Source organism: Camellia sinensis, chromosome 7 (genome assembly GCF_055761805.1).
Source record: "Camellia sinensis isolate YWXY chromosome 7, ASM5576180v1, whole genome shotgun sequence".
NCBI lineage: Eukaryota > Viridiplantae > Streptophyta > Magnoliopsida > Ericales > Theaceae > Camellia > Camellia sinensis.
The window spans coordinates 62,750,075-62,767,514 of NC_138967.1; the positions used below are offsets into that span (position 1 = coordinate 62,750,075).

At 35.0% G+C, this 17,440-nt stretch overlaps 1 protein-coding gene across 1 annotated transcript; it reads left to right on the top strand.

The window, feature by feature from the left end:
- Positions 1–16,166: 16,166 nt before the first annotated feature.
- LOC145795851 (uncharacterized) lies at positions 16,167–16,721 on the top strand. Its single transcript, XM_082880778.1, has one exon. The coding sequence runs from the start codon at positions 16,167–16,169 to the stop codon at positions 16,719–16,721; it is 555 nt and encodes a 184-aa protein (XP_082736904.1).
- Positions 16,722–17,440: the final 719 nt, after the last annotated feature.

The window sequence follows — 17,440 nt, forward strand, 5'->3', positions numbered from 1 at the left end:
CTCTTCGTTTAAATTTTTTGGGCCCAACTCCACTTTGGAGTTCGACCCATGTAAATTTAGACTAGAACCACTCAATCTTCTCATACACCCAGGCGAGAAGACATGCCCATCATTATCTTGTTCAGCTGGTTTTAAGGCATTTAATGCACTGCTACCTGCCACCTTTTCCTTGCATGCTTCAACCTCGAGCTCCTTGCCTACTATGCTACTAAACTCAGCCACTTCCGTATCACTCTTCTAATTTGCCTCTATTATACTGCCATCCCCACGTGTCAACACTCGACTGGCCTCATTTTTGAATTGCTCAGCACCCTGAGTCGACCTACCTTCTCTGGGTTGAGTTGACTCATCTCTAAGGTTCTGTAGTGGCTTACCCACCCAGTTGGAACCATGATCCTCACCTTTCTCCTTTGAATTGAGTTCCTTCATCTTATCTAGATGATTCAAACAGCTGCAGCACTGATTTATGGTTTTTGCTTCAAGGCCCTGAACTTCCAAGACTCTCACTGGATGAGAGGAGTGTTTAGTCACCAGGTTGATAACACTGTTAACAGGATCCATGCACTTGGTAAGGACCCTAAGCTTACCACATACGAAGGACTGAGGCATTCAGCACCTTCAATAACTTCACCCCATATGCTACCAATTTTTACAAGATTGGACCTATTCCATAAATGTAAGCGAATGCCATAGCAGGTGAGCCATACAAGTCTCTCCTGTGCCAGAGCAAGCTCTGGCCTCCATTGGATGATGTCATCACACCATTCATGGATAATTTCTCTGATAGACTTCATCTTTGTAACCATTTCCTCCTTGGACTTGAAAGATAACACCACATCACGACCACCTCCTTGTCTGGCTTCAAACCCGTCTATTCCTCTAGCATTAAGCTTGAGACTCAAACTAATGTTTATACATCTGACTTTTAGCCGGACTAAGACACTGTCGTAAAGCCACCCATTACCATACTCCTTGGCCTAAACTGAAATAGAGTCTCTGTCCTGTATCTGAATACCTCTTACCACGTCTACGAACGTTTTGTTGTTGGAGAAATGATGTGAGCCTCTCCGGAGTTCCTCTCTGAAATGTAACTGCGATGGTTTTTGGGCATTGTACTTCCCCTGTTCTCTGCTTCGATCGAAAGCTGCAAGTTTCACGAATAACTTCTTATCATCCACCCATAGACCATCCGCCTTCTGCACAGCAACGTTTGCAGCTACCTCACAGCTATATCTTACAAAACCAAATCTAGTATTGGTATTCCTGCGACGCTTTTGTGGAATGAAAATATCTTTTACAACTCCAAACTTTCCAAACAGGTTAGACAAGCCTTTGGTATTCATTGAGTTAGGTAGATTATCCACAAACACCGTGAAGACTACTGCACTGCCCACTGATTTCCTTGCTTCTTGCTTCCCTCTTTGCTTCACCACTGGAACCCATCCTCCGTTGGCCATCATTCCTAGCAAAAACTTATCCAAGAGATAGTACATAGGTAGAGATGCTGGCCACCTCTTGCTTAGAGTGAGGAACAAACCCAAGAGGGTTTCCTAGCAAAAACTTATCCAAGGGATAATACATCGGTAGGGATGCTGCCGACCTCTTGCTCAAAGCAATGAACAAACCTAAGAGGGTTTCCTTAAAAAAACGCTATCCAAGAGATGGTGCATCGGCAAGGATGCTACCAATCTCTTGCTCAGAATAACGAACAAACCTATGAAGGTTCCTAGCAAAAACCTATCCAAGGGATAACACATCGGCAGGGATGCTGCCGACCTCTTACTTAGAGTAAGGAATAAACCTATAAAAGTTTCTTAACAAAGATTTGTACTCAAAAAAGTATATCGGCAGGCATGTTGCCGCTCTCTTGCTAGAGCAAACCTATGACGACTTCCTAGCAAGTACCAATCTAAAAGGAAAGCACCCTAAATCTCATGATACGATTGGCGGAGATGCTGCCAATCTCTGGCTCAAGAATTAGAAAGAACAATCCCAAAATAAAGAATAAAGCCTACAAAGATTTTTTCGCCAGACACACGATAAAGGATATACATATAAACCAAAGATAGAATAAAACAACAGGGAAATTCATTCATAAAATAACGTCTGAATAAAAAATAAAAAAAATTAAAAACATGTAAATCATTCAAATTGCATTCAAAAAAAGAAAAAGAAAAGGAGAAGAGTTTAAAAAAAAAAAAAAAATAGAAAACAAAATTTTCAATTGGTGGCAAGGAGGTCAACCCCGCCAGTCCCATCAACTGCCTCTTGGCTGGGCTTCTCCAAAGATTCAAATCAGGGATATGGAATTTGTTCGTCAGTTCGTACTCCTCCAGAACCTGGGAAGCATGAAGAGTAGCCGTCCATCCATCTTCAAAGAACATGTTTTCAAGCTTGACGAACTACTCCTCATAACTAGTAGTGGCCTCATTGCATCCATCCTCCTTCGCAGACATAATCGCAGCATCGAGGCTTGCCTTGGATGCATCACGAGCAGCGGAGAGATGTAGCTTCTCCTCCTTCAGGATGACAATCTTTTGAGATGAAGGCTTCAGCATGACGTCCATCATCTGAAGCTTCTTCTCTGATTCCATTACTTTCCCTCTGAAACAGCCAGCCTATGCCCCAGTTCCTTCAACTTCTTACTTTGCCTATCCTTGGAAGCCATAATTTGCCAGCGACCTTGATCAGTTTTTCATGACGAACTTTGGCCTCATGAGCAGATAAAAGGCCCTACATAAAGAAGACATGAAGTTAACAAAAAGCAATGAACGTTCAATTAAGCAAAAAACAGACAATGATAAAACACTTACTACGAGGGAAAAATGTAGAGCTTGAGAGAAGATGGTTGCTTCTGATTGCTCAGTTAGCTGAGCAACATCCACAAGTAGAATGCAGCTGTGAACAATGGCAGAGGCCACTTCAGCATTACCCATGGTCGTGTCGGCGTTTGTAAGCTACTAATCTTTCAAGGTTGGCATGAGAACGATTGGTAAATAAGTATTTTCAAATAGAGTCAATATAAAATTGATTATTATAATTTAAAATTAAGTTTATATAAAATTTTATATGTAAATAGAAAATATATACTGATATGACATTTTTTTTATTAAAAAAATAAACTTTTAAAATGTGTCATATAAGAAAAGGAAAAACCCTAATAAAGTGTTGGTTTTTTTTTTTTTTTTCATATAGGGTTTCCATCCTCCACAACTGGATCATTTTTTTCTCCACCTTGGGTTGGGTTGGGTTGGGTTGGGTTTTGGGGGGGGGGGGGAGGGAATCACATGTGCCTAAAATGTTGTAATTTTTAACTAAAAATGTATTTTAAAATACAATTTTTTTTTTCTTAAGATTCAAACTACATTTATTTCAACAAAAATATTTTATTCAATTAATATAATAATTTTAAAATGTCGGTTAAATGAATTTTATTATGGAGTTAAATGGCTACATTCACAATTCATTGTGCATTTACTTTTACATAACAATTGGGTGGATTTATATTGTAATTTCTTTATATTTTATGGATAGAATTGTTGCCTATCTATACTATTATATAAGCAAAATGTTATTGTCTCTATATTTTAATCTAATTTTCTATTTTTTCGAATTAGTAAATATAAATAATACATTTGTAATTATACAATTGGTTCTTTTCATTTTATTTATATTTTTCTTACTTTAATTAAATAATCTAAAAATCAATATGGTAAGTTTTAAAGTTTTCTTTGATTATAAATGTGGCAAAAATCTCCAATAATCTAATTTGGCCAATCTAATCGTATCTAAAAATTTTTAAAAAATTTATGTAGAAAGTAAGAAAAAAAAAATTCTAGTCATATTTAACCCATATTTAATCCATATCTAATTTGAAATTAATTTTTTTTTCAAAAAAAAATTCTAAATATAACTTTTATCTTATGTAATTTTAAAATTTTAAAATATTTATTTAAAGATATTTATCAAAATTTTTATTTTTGAAAAATAAAAAATACATGTGCTGTCTAAAAAAAAAGGTCAAAATATATATTGGCCATTTATCATTCAAAAAATACTTACCATATTAAGAATTAAATAAACAAGTGGGCGAAATAATTCTTTGATTGGACATGAACTAAGACAATTCTTCAAGGGTGATAGGACTTGAGCCAAGAAGTAACATAAAAATCAATCTCAACTCAGTTTTTAGACTACTTTTAGTGTTGAATCCAATAATAACACCATCAAATTAGCTCATATATCCCATCTAAAAAATTAACTCATATTCATTACAACATAACAAACTAAGATATAATTTAAATATAAATTTTAAATTTAGTATTATCAAATGCTTACTAATAAATTGATAAATTTTTAGACGAGATCCAAAATTAGAACTAGAACTTATTTTATAGTTTAAACTGACTAGATCTTAGATAGATTCTTTCATACATAATAAATATTCATACAATAGATTATACATAAATATATAAAATTTTTGCACAAGTTTAACAATTAAAATAAATAACATGTTTATATTTCCTATTTTTATTATAAAAAACTACTAATAGATATGTATTTATCAATTTAATAAATAAATACGCCAAGTAGTTCATGAGTTGGGTATTGATTAAGACAAATTTTTAATAGTTAGGTAAAGTCAAGTTGGCATAAAGGTTGAATCAACCAGTTTTTAGGTTACTTTTAATGTCTACCACAACTCTAACTCCAAAAACTAACCATTATCCATTTTATTCGACATAAGACAAATTATAATTTTTAAACAAGGGTAAGCAAACTTTTTCGCTTTACAAAATAGACGAAGGATACATTTGTGATTTACCATGTCAAGGGGTGAACTTTGATGTAGAATAAACTAGGGCTCTGTTTGTTTGGAGAGTTAGAGAAGAAATTGTGATTGGTAGTGAGGTGTGACTTACTAATATTGTGTTTATTTTGAAAGATGTGGACGGGACTGATAGTGAGCTCCGGATTATGATGAGCCTCCCCAAGGGGATTCGGATGGGCCTCCAGGACTTGGTATTAGAAAAATAGTCCGGCGGACTAGAAATTTTTTATTTTTATTTATTTTTTATTTTATTTTTTACATGTCGGCATTTTTTTTTTAACATTAATGTTTAATTTTTTATATTTTTTGTTAAGTAAAAATCATTATTTTATTTGTTTTATTTTTTTTTGGAAATTTTTTATTTTATTTTTATTTTTTAAAATTTTTTTACATGTTGGGCATTTTTTTAAAACATTAATGTTTAATATTTTTGTATTTTTGTATTTGTTTTATTATTTTATATTTATTCTATATACAAATAATTTAACAATCCCTACACTAACAACTATCATCAAAACAAACACAATTTTACTTAATCCCTCACTATCAATCTCCTGACTAACAATTCCCTCACTATTAATCTCCTCACTATCAATCCCCTCCATTCTATTTCTGAAAACAAACAGGGCCTAGAATTACAAAGCGCTGGACGAAATGTATTCATTTTTTTTTTATCGTGCATGTAGTTTTTTTTTGTAATTTATCATTTTTTTCAAAAGCAATTTGTTAATTAAACCATGATATATATTTTTTATTTCTAAGAACTTAGAACACACAATTATTAAAAAAATAATTTAAAAAGGTTAAAAATTAAATTATTTTAGATTATTTTTCTTATACATTTTAAACAAATTTTATGATGTTATTTAATTTTTAATTATTTATTTATGCTCATGCATTGCATGGGTATTATGTTGGTATTCCCTATACAAAATACTTCGTAACTCGAATTTATATGACCTAAATGGCTCGAATGTATCAAAACAACGTCGTTTTAATACATTGGAGTCATTCGAACTATGAAAATTCAAACTACTAAGCATTGGTGTTCCCTATATATGTATAGTAGTCAGGTTGTTTACACAAGAGGGAAAGTTTATTAGCTTCTATTTGGTTAGAGCAACTCTAATGTTACTCTTCATTTTTTATTAACTAAAATATATAAAATATATATTGTTGAGGACATTGCATCAAAGCCATCAGCAGCCATCAAAGCCCAAGCATAGCAGCTCAGCCTCTGTTCTGTTTCAGCAAACAGATAACAGTTAGACAGTTGGATAGTTTGTTAGATGGTTAGTCAGTTACAAGATTTGGCACATGTGTTTTAGATACATATCACTTGTATAGATATAGTTGTAGCACTATATATATGAAGATGGTCTGTACATTGGATATATTGAATAACAAATTCATCTTTTCATCATGGTATCAGAGCTGTGAAGCTCTAACGAGTGTTCTTCCATGGCAGCTTCCACATCATCTCTGTCTTCAACTATTCCATCTAATCTGTCTCTTCTGATCTCCAACCTGTCTTCTTTTGTAACAGTGAAACTTGATTCTACCAATTTTATCATTTGGAGTAGTCAAGTTACTAATATACTCAGAGCTACTAACCTTCTTGGATATGTTGATGGTTCTATACCCTGTCCTTCTCCTTTGATCGTTAATGGAGATGGTCTTGAAGTAAACAATCCAGATTACACTCAATGGATGCTGATTGATGCTCATCTATTGAGTTGTCTCAATGCTACTCTATCTCCTCCGATCTATTCTACTATACTTCTATTTCGTCACTGTGCTGACGTTTGGTCTGCTCTTCACAAGAAATTCACTTCTCTTTCCAGATCACATATTCATCAGCTGAAGAATAAATTGAATTCTGTTTTGAAACACTCTGAATCAATGGAGGAATATCTTTCCAAAATCAAAGATATCGTTAGTCAATTGGCTCTTGCATCAGTAGCTATCGATGATGAAGATCTTGTCCTATTAACCTTGAATGGTCTTCCTGATGAATTTGATGCTTTCAAAACATCCATTCGAGCTCGATCTGGTTGTATTTCAATGGAAGAGTTGTCTTCTTTGTTGTGTTCTGAAGCACTTCACATGGAAGCCAAAACTAAAAAGGTTGAACCAACAGTTGCCTTCTCTACTGTCAAAGGCTTTGCTTCTCCTCCTTCTTCTCCATTTTCCTCTCGTGGTCATGCCTCTCGCAGTAGATTCTCTTACAGAGGAGGAAGAGGAGGCCGATATTCCAGAGGAGCCAATAGTAATGGCAGATTTTCTGGCCATTACACTCGAGGAAGCGGCAGATTTGCACCAAATTCTCCTCACAATTCTTACACTTGTCAAATTTGTGGCTGTTTTTGTTCGGCCCCATTGTGGTTCTACTCCTTCCATTCCTATTGATTCCCTCTCAGTCCACTTACCATTACTTCCTCCTGCAACTACAAATGTTCATCCTATGATTACACGATCTAAACTCTCTTCTCAATGTTTCCTTCATACCAAGCCTCCTGTTCTCTACTCAGATTCTGAACCTCCATCTCATACAGAAGCTCTTCTTTCTCCCATTTGGCTTAAGGCTATGCAAGCTGAATTTGATGCTTTGCACCAGCAACATACTTGGTCTCTCGTTTGTCTTCCCCCAGGCAAAACTGCTATTGGTTGTAAGTGGGTTTTCAAGGTTAAACAGAATTCGGATGGTACCATTGCTAGACACAAAGCTAGACTTGTGGCCAAAGGGTACCTGCAGCAAGCTGGTGTGGATTTTCAAGAGACCTTTAGTCCTGTAGCTAAGCTTCCAACCATCAGAATTTTGCTCTGTCTAGCTCTTCATCATCAGTGGCCCTTGAAACAATTGGATATATCCAATGCCTTCCTTCATGGAGTTCTTGAAGAGGAAGTATTTATGCTTCAACCTCCAGGGTTTGTTCATCCAGATTACCCTCATCATGTTTGTCATCTCAAGAAAGCTTTATATGGCTTAAAACAGGCACCCCGAGCGTGGTATTCTACCTTTTCCAATTATCTTTTATCTCAAGGATTTCATAATAGCAAGTGTGATTCTTCTTTATTCATCCAGCAAACTAGCACTACTTTCACTGCTCTTTTGGTTTATGTGGACGACATTTTGGTCACAGGCAATAATGGTTCTCACATTCAAACACTCATTTCTCATATGCACACTGCATTCTCTATGAAAGAACTTGGTGACTTATCCTATTTTTTAGGTATTTCCATTACACCCACTTCCACTGGCTATGTTTTGTCCCAACAGAAATATGCTGAGGACATTCTTCGTAAGGCCGGCTTAGCTGATTGTAAACCCTGTCCATCTCCTATCTCAGTTAAACCTTCCTCTACTCCTGATGCATCAGCTCCTTTTTCTGATCCTGCTCTCTATCGTAGCCTTGTCGGTGCTCTCCAATACCTCACCATAACTCGTCCAGATATTTCTTTGGCAGTTAATCACTCTTGCCAGCATATGCATGCTCCCACCATTGGACATTTTGCTGCAGTTAAACGACTGCTGCGTTTTGTTAAAGGTACTATTGGACATGGTCTGACCTACTCTCCCAGCTCTTTTGATGTTCAGGCCTACTCTGATTCTAACTGGGCTGGAGATGTTTCAGACCGAAAATCTACCTCAGGTTATTGTATCTTTTTGGGTTCTAACTTGGTGTCTTGGTCTGCCAAAAAGCAAGCCACAGTCTCTCGCTCTTCCACTGAAGCCGAGTACCGTTCTCTCGCCCATACTGCTGCAGAGTTGGCTTGGATTAGCATGCTTCTCACTGAATTGTCTATTGCTTCTACTGTGCCTCCTACTCTTTGGTGTGACAATATTTCTGCTATGGCTTTGGCATCCAATCCAGTATTTCATTCCCGGTCTAAACACATCGAAGTGGACTGCCATTATGTTCGAGAACAAGTTTTCGCTAAAAAGTTAGTTCTTCAGTATATTCCAACTATTGACCAATTGGCTGACATCTTCACTAAACCACTTTCTGTCTCCAGATTTTTGTATCTCAAAGACAAGCTTATGGAGGTCACTCACCCCATTCGCTTGACGGGGAATGTTGAGGACATTGCATCAAAGCCATCAGCAGCCATCAAAGCCCAAGCATAGCAGCTCAGCCTCTGTTCTGTTTCAGCAAACAGATAACAGTTAGACAGTTGGATAGTTTGTTAGATGGTTAGTCAGTTACAAGATTTGGCACATGTGTTTTAGATACATATCACTTGTATAGATATAGTTGTAGCACTATATATATGAAGATGGTCTGTACATTGGATATATTGAATAACAAATTCATCTTTTCATCATATATGTATATATATTTATTTATATTTTATCTAATTATATCTATGTGCTCTAACATTATTATTACTGTACTTAACTATTCACACAAATTATTTAAAAAGTCTTTCAAGACTCTCCAAATATGATTATTTAGTGTCTATGAGTTTTGTTAAAATAACTATTGTAGTAGTTAGTTATTAGAGAGACTAAAATAGGCTGAGATTAAATTAGCCAACATGCATCTTTGAAAGTTTATGTTAGCGACTTTAACCTTGCTGGGAAAAATGCCTAGTAAAAGTACACAGAAAAATATTCTAGGGTGAGTTACACTAAATGACCCTATAGTTTGAGAGTCGTGTCACTTTGATACCTGACTTTTTAATTGTAACACGTTTGACCGTAAATTTTGAATTTTGTTCAAAATAAGGACAATTGAAGATACAATTGCTCAATTTCAAAAGTAAAGTCGTCAATTTGATAAAATATAAACTAATTTGACAAAAATAAATGTCAATTTTTTTTTTTGAATTTTTAAAAATTATTTTCACCCATCAAAGATAAAATTATATAAAATTGATAAATCTTTTACATATTTATTTATTTATTTATTTTACCAAATTAATTTTTATTATGTGTTTGGATGATGATCATGTAATGTGTGGTTGTTAGGCTTTTAGTGTGTAATCGATATATTTAATATATGAAACGTTTTTAGTTTTGGATTTTTTAATTTAATAGATTGATTTAATAATAATATCAAATTGTCACCATATTTAACTTTTGAAAAAAACAGAAACTAATTTAATGAAACTAAAAGCAACCACCCATTACATGATTATCATCCAAACACATAATAAAAATTAATTTGGTAAATAAATAAATAAATAAATAAATGTGTAAAAGAATTATTAATTTTACATAATTTTATCTTTGGTGGGTAGAAATAATTTTTAAAAATTCAAAAATATTTTTTTGACATTTGTTTTTGTCAAATTAGTTTATATTTTATTAAATTGACGACTTTAATCTTGCAATTGAGCAATGGTATCTTCAATTGTTCTTATTTGGAACAATATTCAAAATTAAGAGTAAAATATGTCACAATTGAAAAGTCAAGAACTAAAGTAACACGAGCCTCAAATTATAGAGATTGTTATTGTAATTCATCTAGTATTCAATTTAGTTTGCATAACTAGTTTAACTACTGTATATTTCAACAACACTATTTATTTTAATTAATTTTTAAAATAAAAATACTATGAAACATATTAATAGAAAATATAATATTTTCTATGACATGCCACATAGTATTGACGTGCCATTTGCAAAATATTTATTTTTTAAAAAATATATTATTAAATTATTTTTTTAAATAATATTTTTACACATTCATACATGATTAGTGAAAGACTGATCGTTAGTTGGAGAATGACTAGGGAGATAGTTTTGCCAAGCTTCCAACACTAGCTGCATATAGAAAGTGAATAAAAAAAGACAATTGGTAGGTAGAGTCCATTGGAAGCTATAAATTGCAGCCTCAATAAGAAAAATGCCTCAAATGCCCATATGCCTCCTCTGCTCTTAGTGACCGGGAAACTATTTCCATACACATGTTAATAGTATGTGTACATTTTATTTACATTATTTTGATTAGGTTTTTGGGAAGATCAAATGAACTGTTTGTCCCTTCTAAAAAAAAAAAACTGTTTGTGATACCGTAATATAACAAGTGCATTATTATAGAAAAGGGATAGTTAAATCGTGAAGGGTAGGACGATACTAATCTATTGCACTAAATCATGTACATAGAAAAATAAAAATCTACTCTTAAAAACAGTGGCAACACGTCTATGTAATTAAATTTTTTTGTTTTCTTAAATTATTTTATTTTCACAATTATTAGTAGTTCACATATATTTTATAATTTTAGTTTGTGTTTTAAATATATGATTTATATCCTCAATTTCCAGCAAACCACAAGCCTGAAACATGCCACCAAATTGTTTAATATCATGAATAACCCCAATAATATCTTGACTCACCATGATGCCATTTATCATATTGATGGCAACTTGAGAATCACTTTCAATAACAGTATTAGAAACACCAAATTGGATCCCCAACTTGGCCCTTCCCTTTGAGCAATTCCAACACCATGATACATTTTACTTGCTAAAAAAAGGTATACAAATGTTTTACTTTGTCTAATTACTTTAGCTAATACGTACTACAACAATGCTTATAGTTAGCCACATAATTACTTAAAGACAAAAAGTATTTGTCTAGCCTTTTGACTCTCTAATTGTGGCCAGCCCCTTTACAAATGAGGCATAATGCCTAATGTATTGCTTAACCTATTGGAGCATCGAAATTGTGATTTAATTGGATTAAATGACTAACAAACACAATGTAGAGAGCATGTTGGAATTGCTCTATAAGAATGACTACCACAAACAAATTGGCTAGCACAATAGTTCATAAATTGGGTGATAGCAGCCACAAAACTGTTGGTACAATCCCTTATAAAAACCCCCCACACCCACTCCGCCATTCATATTTTTGCAATGTCATATCGACATTTATTATCCAACATTCCTGCACCATGTCGCTGCCAACCATCCCCCCACTAGGTTGCTCACAGTGTCGGTTCTGAGTTTTTTCAAGTCCAAAGCAAACACTAAAGAGTCACTACAAGAAAAAACACTTTCCGTGACCAACATTTTGGTCGCGAAAAGTACCATATTTGGTCGCTAAAACCTTTTCGCGACCAAAATATGTTGGTCGCGAGTTGGTCGCTATAGCCTAGGCACAGATAGTTTTCTGCGACCAAAAAAGCCTTTGGTTGCTAAAAGTGACCATTCGCGACCAACTTTTTTGGTCGCGGAAAGCCCAATTCATATTAGCCAAAAGTAAACTTTTAGCGACCAAAGATAAGTTAGTCGCCAAAAGTCAGCGCCTTGACCCAAAAAAAATAATTCTTTTGTGCTGCCGAGGACTTGAACTCCTGACTAAGGAGTCACCATGCACCCAATCCACTCTGCCAATAATATGCTTCTTGTTCATATTTGGCAAAAAATATATATAACCCATAAAAATTGGGTTATATATTATTTTATAAAACTTTTAATTCCTAAACAGAAAAATAGGATGTAATTACAGTAGTATCATTTTTTTAAAAATTTATCCTGGCATAACTTTTCGCGACCAACTTTTTTTTTTTGGTCGCCAAAGGGTAATCTTCCACGACCAAAAAAGCCTTTGGTCGCCAATAGTATACTTTCCGCGACCAACTTTTTTTTTTGGTCGCCAAAAGGTGATCTTCTGTGACCAAAAAAGCCTTTGGTCACCAATAGTATACTTTCCGTGACCAACTTTTTTTTTTGTCGCCAAAGGGTAATCTTCCACGACCAAAAAAGCCTTTGGTCGCCAATAGGTATACTTTTCGCTACCAACTTTTTTTTTGGTCGCCAAAGGGTATACTTTCTATGACCAATTTTTTTTTGGTCACCGAAAGGTAATCTTCTGCGACCAAAAAAGCCTTTGGTCGCCAATAGGTATACTTTTCGCTATCAACTTTTTTTTTGGTCGCCAAAAGGTGATTTTCCGCGACCAAAAAATTGTGGTCGCCAAAAGTTAAATTTTGGTCGCAGAAAGTGGACTATTTGTGACCAAAAAAAATAGGTGGTCGCCAAAAGTGTTTTTTCTTGTAGTGAGTTGTTTGGAGTGTTTTAAATAAATACACTTTTTGATTTTTTGGACTATGCCCTTGTTTGTTTGCAGAGATAGCCTTGGGATTATTAGTCCCTTGGTATTACTAATACCCTTGGAAGGGGAATTGGTAAGGAGGAGGTAGAGATGGTATTAGAAAATAGTGAGGGGATTAGAAATTTTTTTATTTTTTATATATTGGGAATTTTTTTTTAAATATAATATTTAATTTTTTATATTTTTTTATTCTTATTATTATTTTATATAAAAATAATTTAACAATTCCTCATTATTAATCCCCTCACCATCAATTCCCTCACTATTAATCCCCTCACTATCAATCCCCTCACTAACAATCCCCTCACTATTAATCCCCTCACTATCAATCCCCTCCATTCTATCTCCCAAAACAAACGGGGCCTAAAAAGTTAAGGAAAAAAATATGGTTGTTTGGGTTAACTTTTTGACTTTTTACGAAAAAATGTGTATTAAAAAATTGTATAAATTAGTGTGTAAGAGAAGATAAGCACAGTAGGCAATATACCGTACCGTCCGGGGGAGTGAATTGATGGTAAGAAATGATTGCTTACTTTTCGAGCATTTCATTGGACGGTGTTGTTCGGTCCGTGGGAGCCATCACGGGTCTCGTTTTAATAATCTTAACTGTTCAATATGTAAAACTCGTCGAGTACTATATGGCTGTAAAAAATTACGTTGATCGGATATCGATAGCTATCTGATCGGATTAGTTTTTTTTTCAACCGTTAATTATAACACCATCTATTTTTTATAAAAAAACTGATTTAATCATGTAGTTAGCGATAACCGATCAATGTGATTTTTTATAGATATATAGTACTCGACGAGTTCTACATATTGAATTATTCAGATTATCAAAACAGGGCCCGTGATGGGCCCCCACGGGCTGAACAACACTGTGTTGTTTGTGCACCCCGCCTGTGCAATTTTTCCAAATCATTTTCGTAACTCAGCAACAGTCTGTGGGACAGTTCAGACTGAATTGTAACAATTTGTGCGTAAAATTAAAATTTTTTTTTTTAGTGAATAGTGATAACTTTTTAATTTTTTTTTAGTAATTTTTTGACTTTTTGAATTTTTTTGGGTATCCGAAACCAATCTTAAATATGGGACTTTCACACATATTTAAAAAAAAAAAAATACTTACGAAAAGTTTATTAAATTTTGCTTTAATATATAACAAAGTTTACGGCAACAAAAAGGACCAAAGTGATTTTTTTATAAAAATGTTTTCACCAAACTAATTTTTGAAAAAAAATTTAAGAAACAGATGGTGAAAACAAAATTAATATCTAAGCCCTAACTCTAAAGTAATTCACAGAACATCACTGACAAAAAGGAATTCATTATGAATCAGAATCAACCACATAATATGCAAAACCCACAACAACAACAACACAAAAAAAAAAAAAAAAAAAAAAAAAAAAAAAAAACCATAATTCTAGGAAGGAACTGAGAGGGTAAAGTGAAGTAATTGACATTTTTTTTAGATGATTGATTCATTTGTTCGAAATCAGAGGCAAGAATTGAACTCACCGATTATTTGGAAGAGTTGGCGGCAAAAAGGGTAACAGTTGGCGAAGGCATGGGATGGATGGTGGAGAGTGGAAGTTGTTGGCAGAAAGAGGCAATGCACAGGAGGAATAAGGAACAGTAGCAATAGATTGTTCGGCCTCAAATTATTTTCACTTTGTTTAAGTTTAAAAAAAATTTAGAATAGGCCTCAAGTTTTTTGAACCTTTTAATTTGGGCTTCGTATTTCAAGTGGACCTTTTTATGAATTTATATTTTAAATTGGGCATTTTATTCATTTAGTTTAGATTGAGCCTTTTGTTCATTTACTATTTTGAACTATAATTTTGAGTTGAGTCTATTTCAAATAGACAAGTATAAGATTATATATTTTTTTGAAACCCTATTTTCCGCCTTTTTTGGAAGGACCAAACTGGTTACTTTGCGAGTTTGCCCCCGGAATCGGGCCTAATTGCTGGCTAACCATCCCCATTAGCATGCACTATTTGACACAATAGCAATTCTATGTTCTTTGTTTTAAATAAAATGTTCATTTAATGATATTTAATTATACAAATATTATCATCACATTTCTCTATGATAATTTCACTATAAATAGCATTTTCCTTAAAGGAGCATTGCAAAATCAATTGAAAATAGAGAAATTAATTACATAACCCCTGTGCGCCCTACAAAACTTCTCAAAGGGGTGACCTCTCACCATAAGGAAAATCAGTCCTCCATCTTTCTCCAAAACATCAATTTCGAGGGCTCATGACAGTAGTCAGAAAAGGAGATTGGCTAAGAATCCCTTTTGTGGCAAATCATCAAAGTCTCGCTGTCAGTCTGAGTTAGTAGACATCAAAATTCAAGAGATGGCAAAAGGTAATGTATGTCCAAATCCCCTTCTTGTTGCTGTTAGTTCCATTTCTTCGGGGTTGGATGGTCAATTATCCCTATCAACCATGTTAGTTTCTGAATCATGCTTGTCTGAGGTGGCGGTGGTGGCTGACTCTACTCAGCCACCAAAGCCATGTTAATTCTAAGAGGGAATTGTCAGGGGATGAGGCGACCCCTGACATTCCAGATCCTCCAAGGGTTATATAGAACCTATTGCCCCACAATAATCTTCTTAATGGAGACCAAAAATATGTAGTCTAAGCTTGAATCTTTCAGACGCCGTTTGTCCTTTCCTAATCAGTGCTATGTAGATCTGGTGGGTCTTTCGGGTGGTCTTGCCTTATGGTGGACAAATGAGGTAAAATTTCAAGTTAGATGCAAGTCACAGAATTTGTTTTAGTGCATTATTTCTGATAGTTTTCAACCGATTGATTGGCTTGCTACTTTTGTTTATGCACCTCCGAGATGGGTGGATAGAAGATTGTTCTGAACTTTTTCTAACAGAAAATTGCACAAGGAAATCATTACCCATGGCTATGCATTGGGGATTTCAATGAGATAGGAATGTCATGGGAAAAACAAGGTTCGACTCCCTGTAATCCAGCTTGAATGGCTTAGTTTCAACATCTTTTCTTGGAGTGCGAATTCTTGGACCTGAAATTTAAAGGTACCTACACTTGGACCAACAATCAACGAGGCCCGCAACATCTTCAGGAGAGATTGGATAAGGCTTTGGCAACCATCAACTGGAGATAGCTCTTTCCTTATGCTTAGCTGCATCATGAAGCCTTCTTAGGTTCTGACCACTGCCCCGTCCTTCTGCACTGTCATGTCCCACCTAAGAGGGTACCCCACCAGTTTAAGTTCGAATCAATGTGGACTACTAGCCCTATGTGTACTGAAATCATATGTACAAATTGGAGCCAACCCTTTGTAGGTTCTCTCAAACTTCAGGTCTCTCAGAAGTTAAAAAGATGCAAACACGAGTTGTCTAAGTGGAGCAAGATTGAATTTGGTGATAACAGGAGAAGAATAACTCAACTGAAAGCTGTCATTATTACTCTTCAGCAACTTCCTTACTCTGAGGCCACTGACACTCAGCTGAGGAGCATTAAGGAGAAGTTGGAGATGGTCCTTCTTCGTGAGGAGATGTATCAACACCAGCGCTCTCGGATTAATTGGCTTAATTATGGCAAAAAAAATACCTCATTTTTCCATGCTACAGTTACACAAAGGCGTCAAACAAACCAATTGGTTAAGATTAAAAGGGATGATGGCATGTGGTTAGATTCAAATTTAGCCATAAACAACCATCTTGCATCTTTTTTCACCACCCTTTTCAAAGCACGGGACCCGAGGGATTTTGAAAAAGCTTTATCGGTGGTTCCCCTTTCAATTAAAGCTCTAATGAATGAGGATCTCCTCTAGCCTCTGGTGGATGGGGAAATTAAAAAAGCCACCTTTCAGCTTGGATCTCTAAAGGCCCCTGGGCTAGATGGTTTTCTTGAACTCTTTTATCATAAACATTGGGATGTCGCGGGCACCTCGCCCGAGGTGTGTAGGGCTATGAAGTGCTTTTTTAACAGTGGGGTTTTGCTTAAAGACTTGAACTACACCAATCTTATTCTTATCCCTAAAGTACCAGCCCCTGAGAAGCTCAGTCAGTATCGTCTCATCAGCCCGTGCAATTTTTTTATGAAGATTATCACTAAGGTACTGGCCAACAGATTAAAAGGGTGTCTTAAGAAGCTCATTTCTCCTCAGTAAGCTGCCTTTGTGCTTGGCCGGCTTATTCAAGACAGTATCCTTGTTGATCACGAGGGCTTTCACTTCCTTAAGCATAAGAAATAGGGACACAAAGGTTATGCTGCATTGAAACTTGATTTCAATAAAGCTTATGATCGAATTCAGTGGGACTTCTTGCAAGCTCTCTTGCTAAAAGTGGGCTTTCATGCTAGGTAGGTGCATTTGATCATGGAATGTGTATCGACGTTAAGCTTTTCAGTGTTTGCAAATGGAGAGCGACGAACATCTTTTATCCCAACTTGTGGACTCCAGCAAGGTGACTCTCTTTCGTCTTACCTCTTCCTCATTGTAGCATATGTTCTCTTTAAACTCATCACACAAAGCATCACCAACAAATCCAT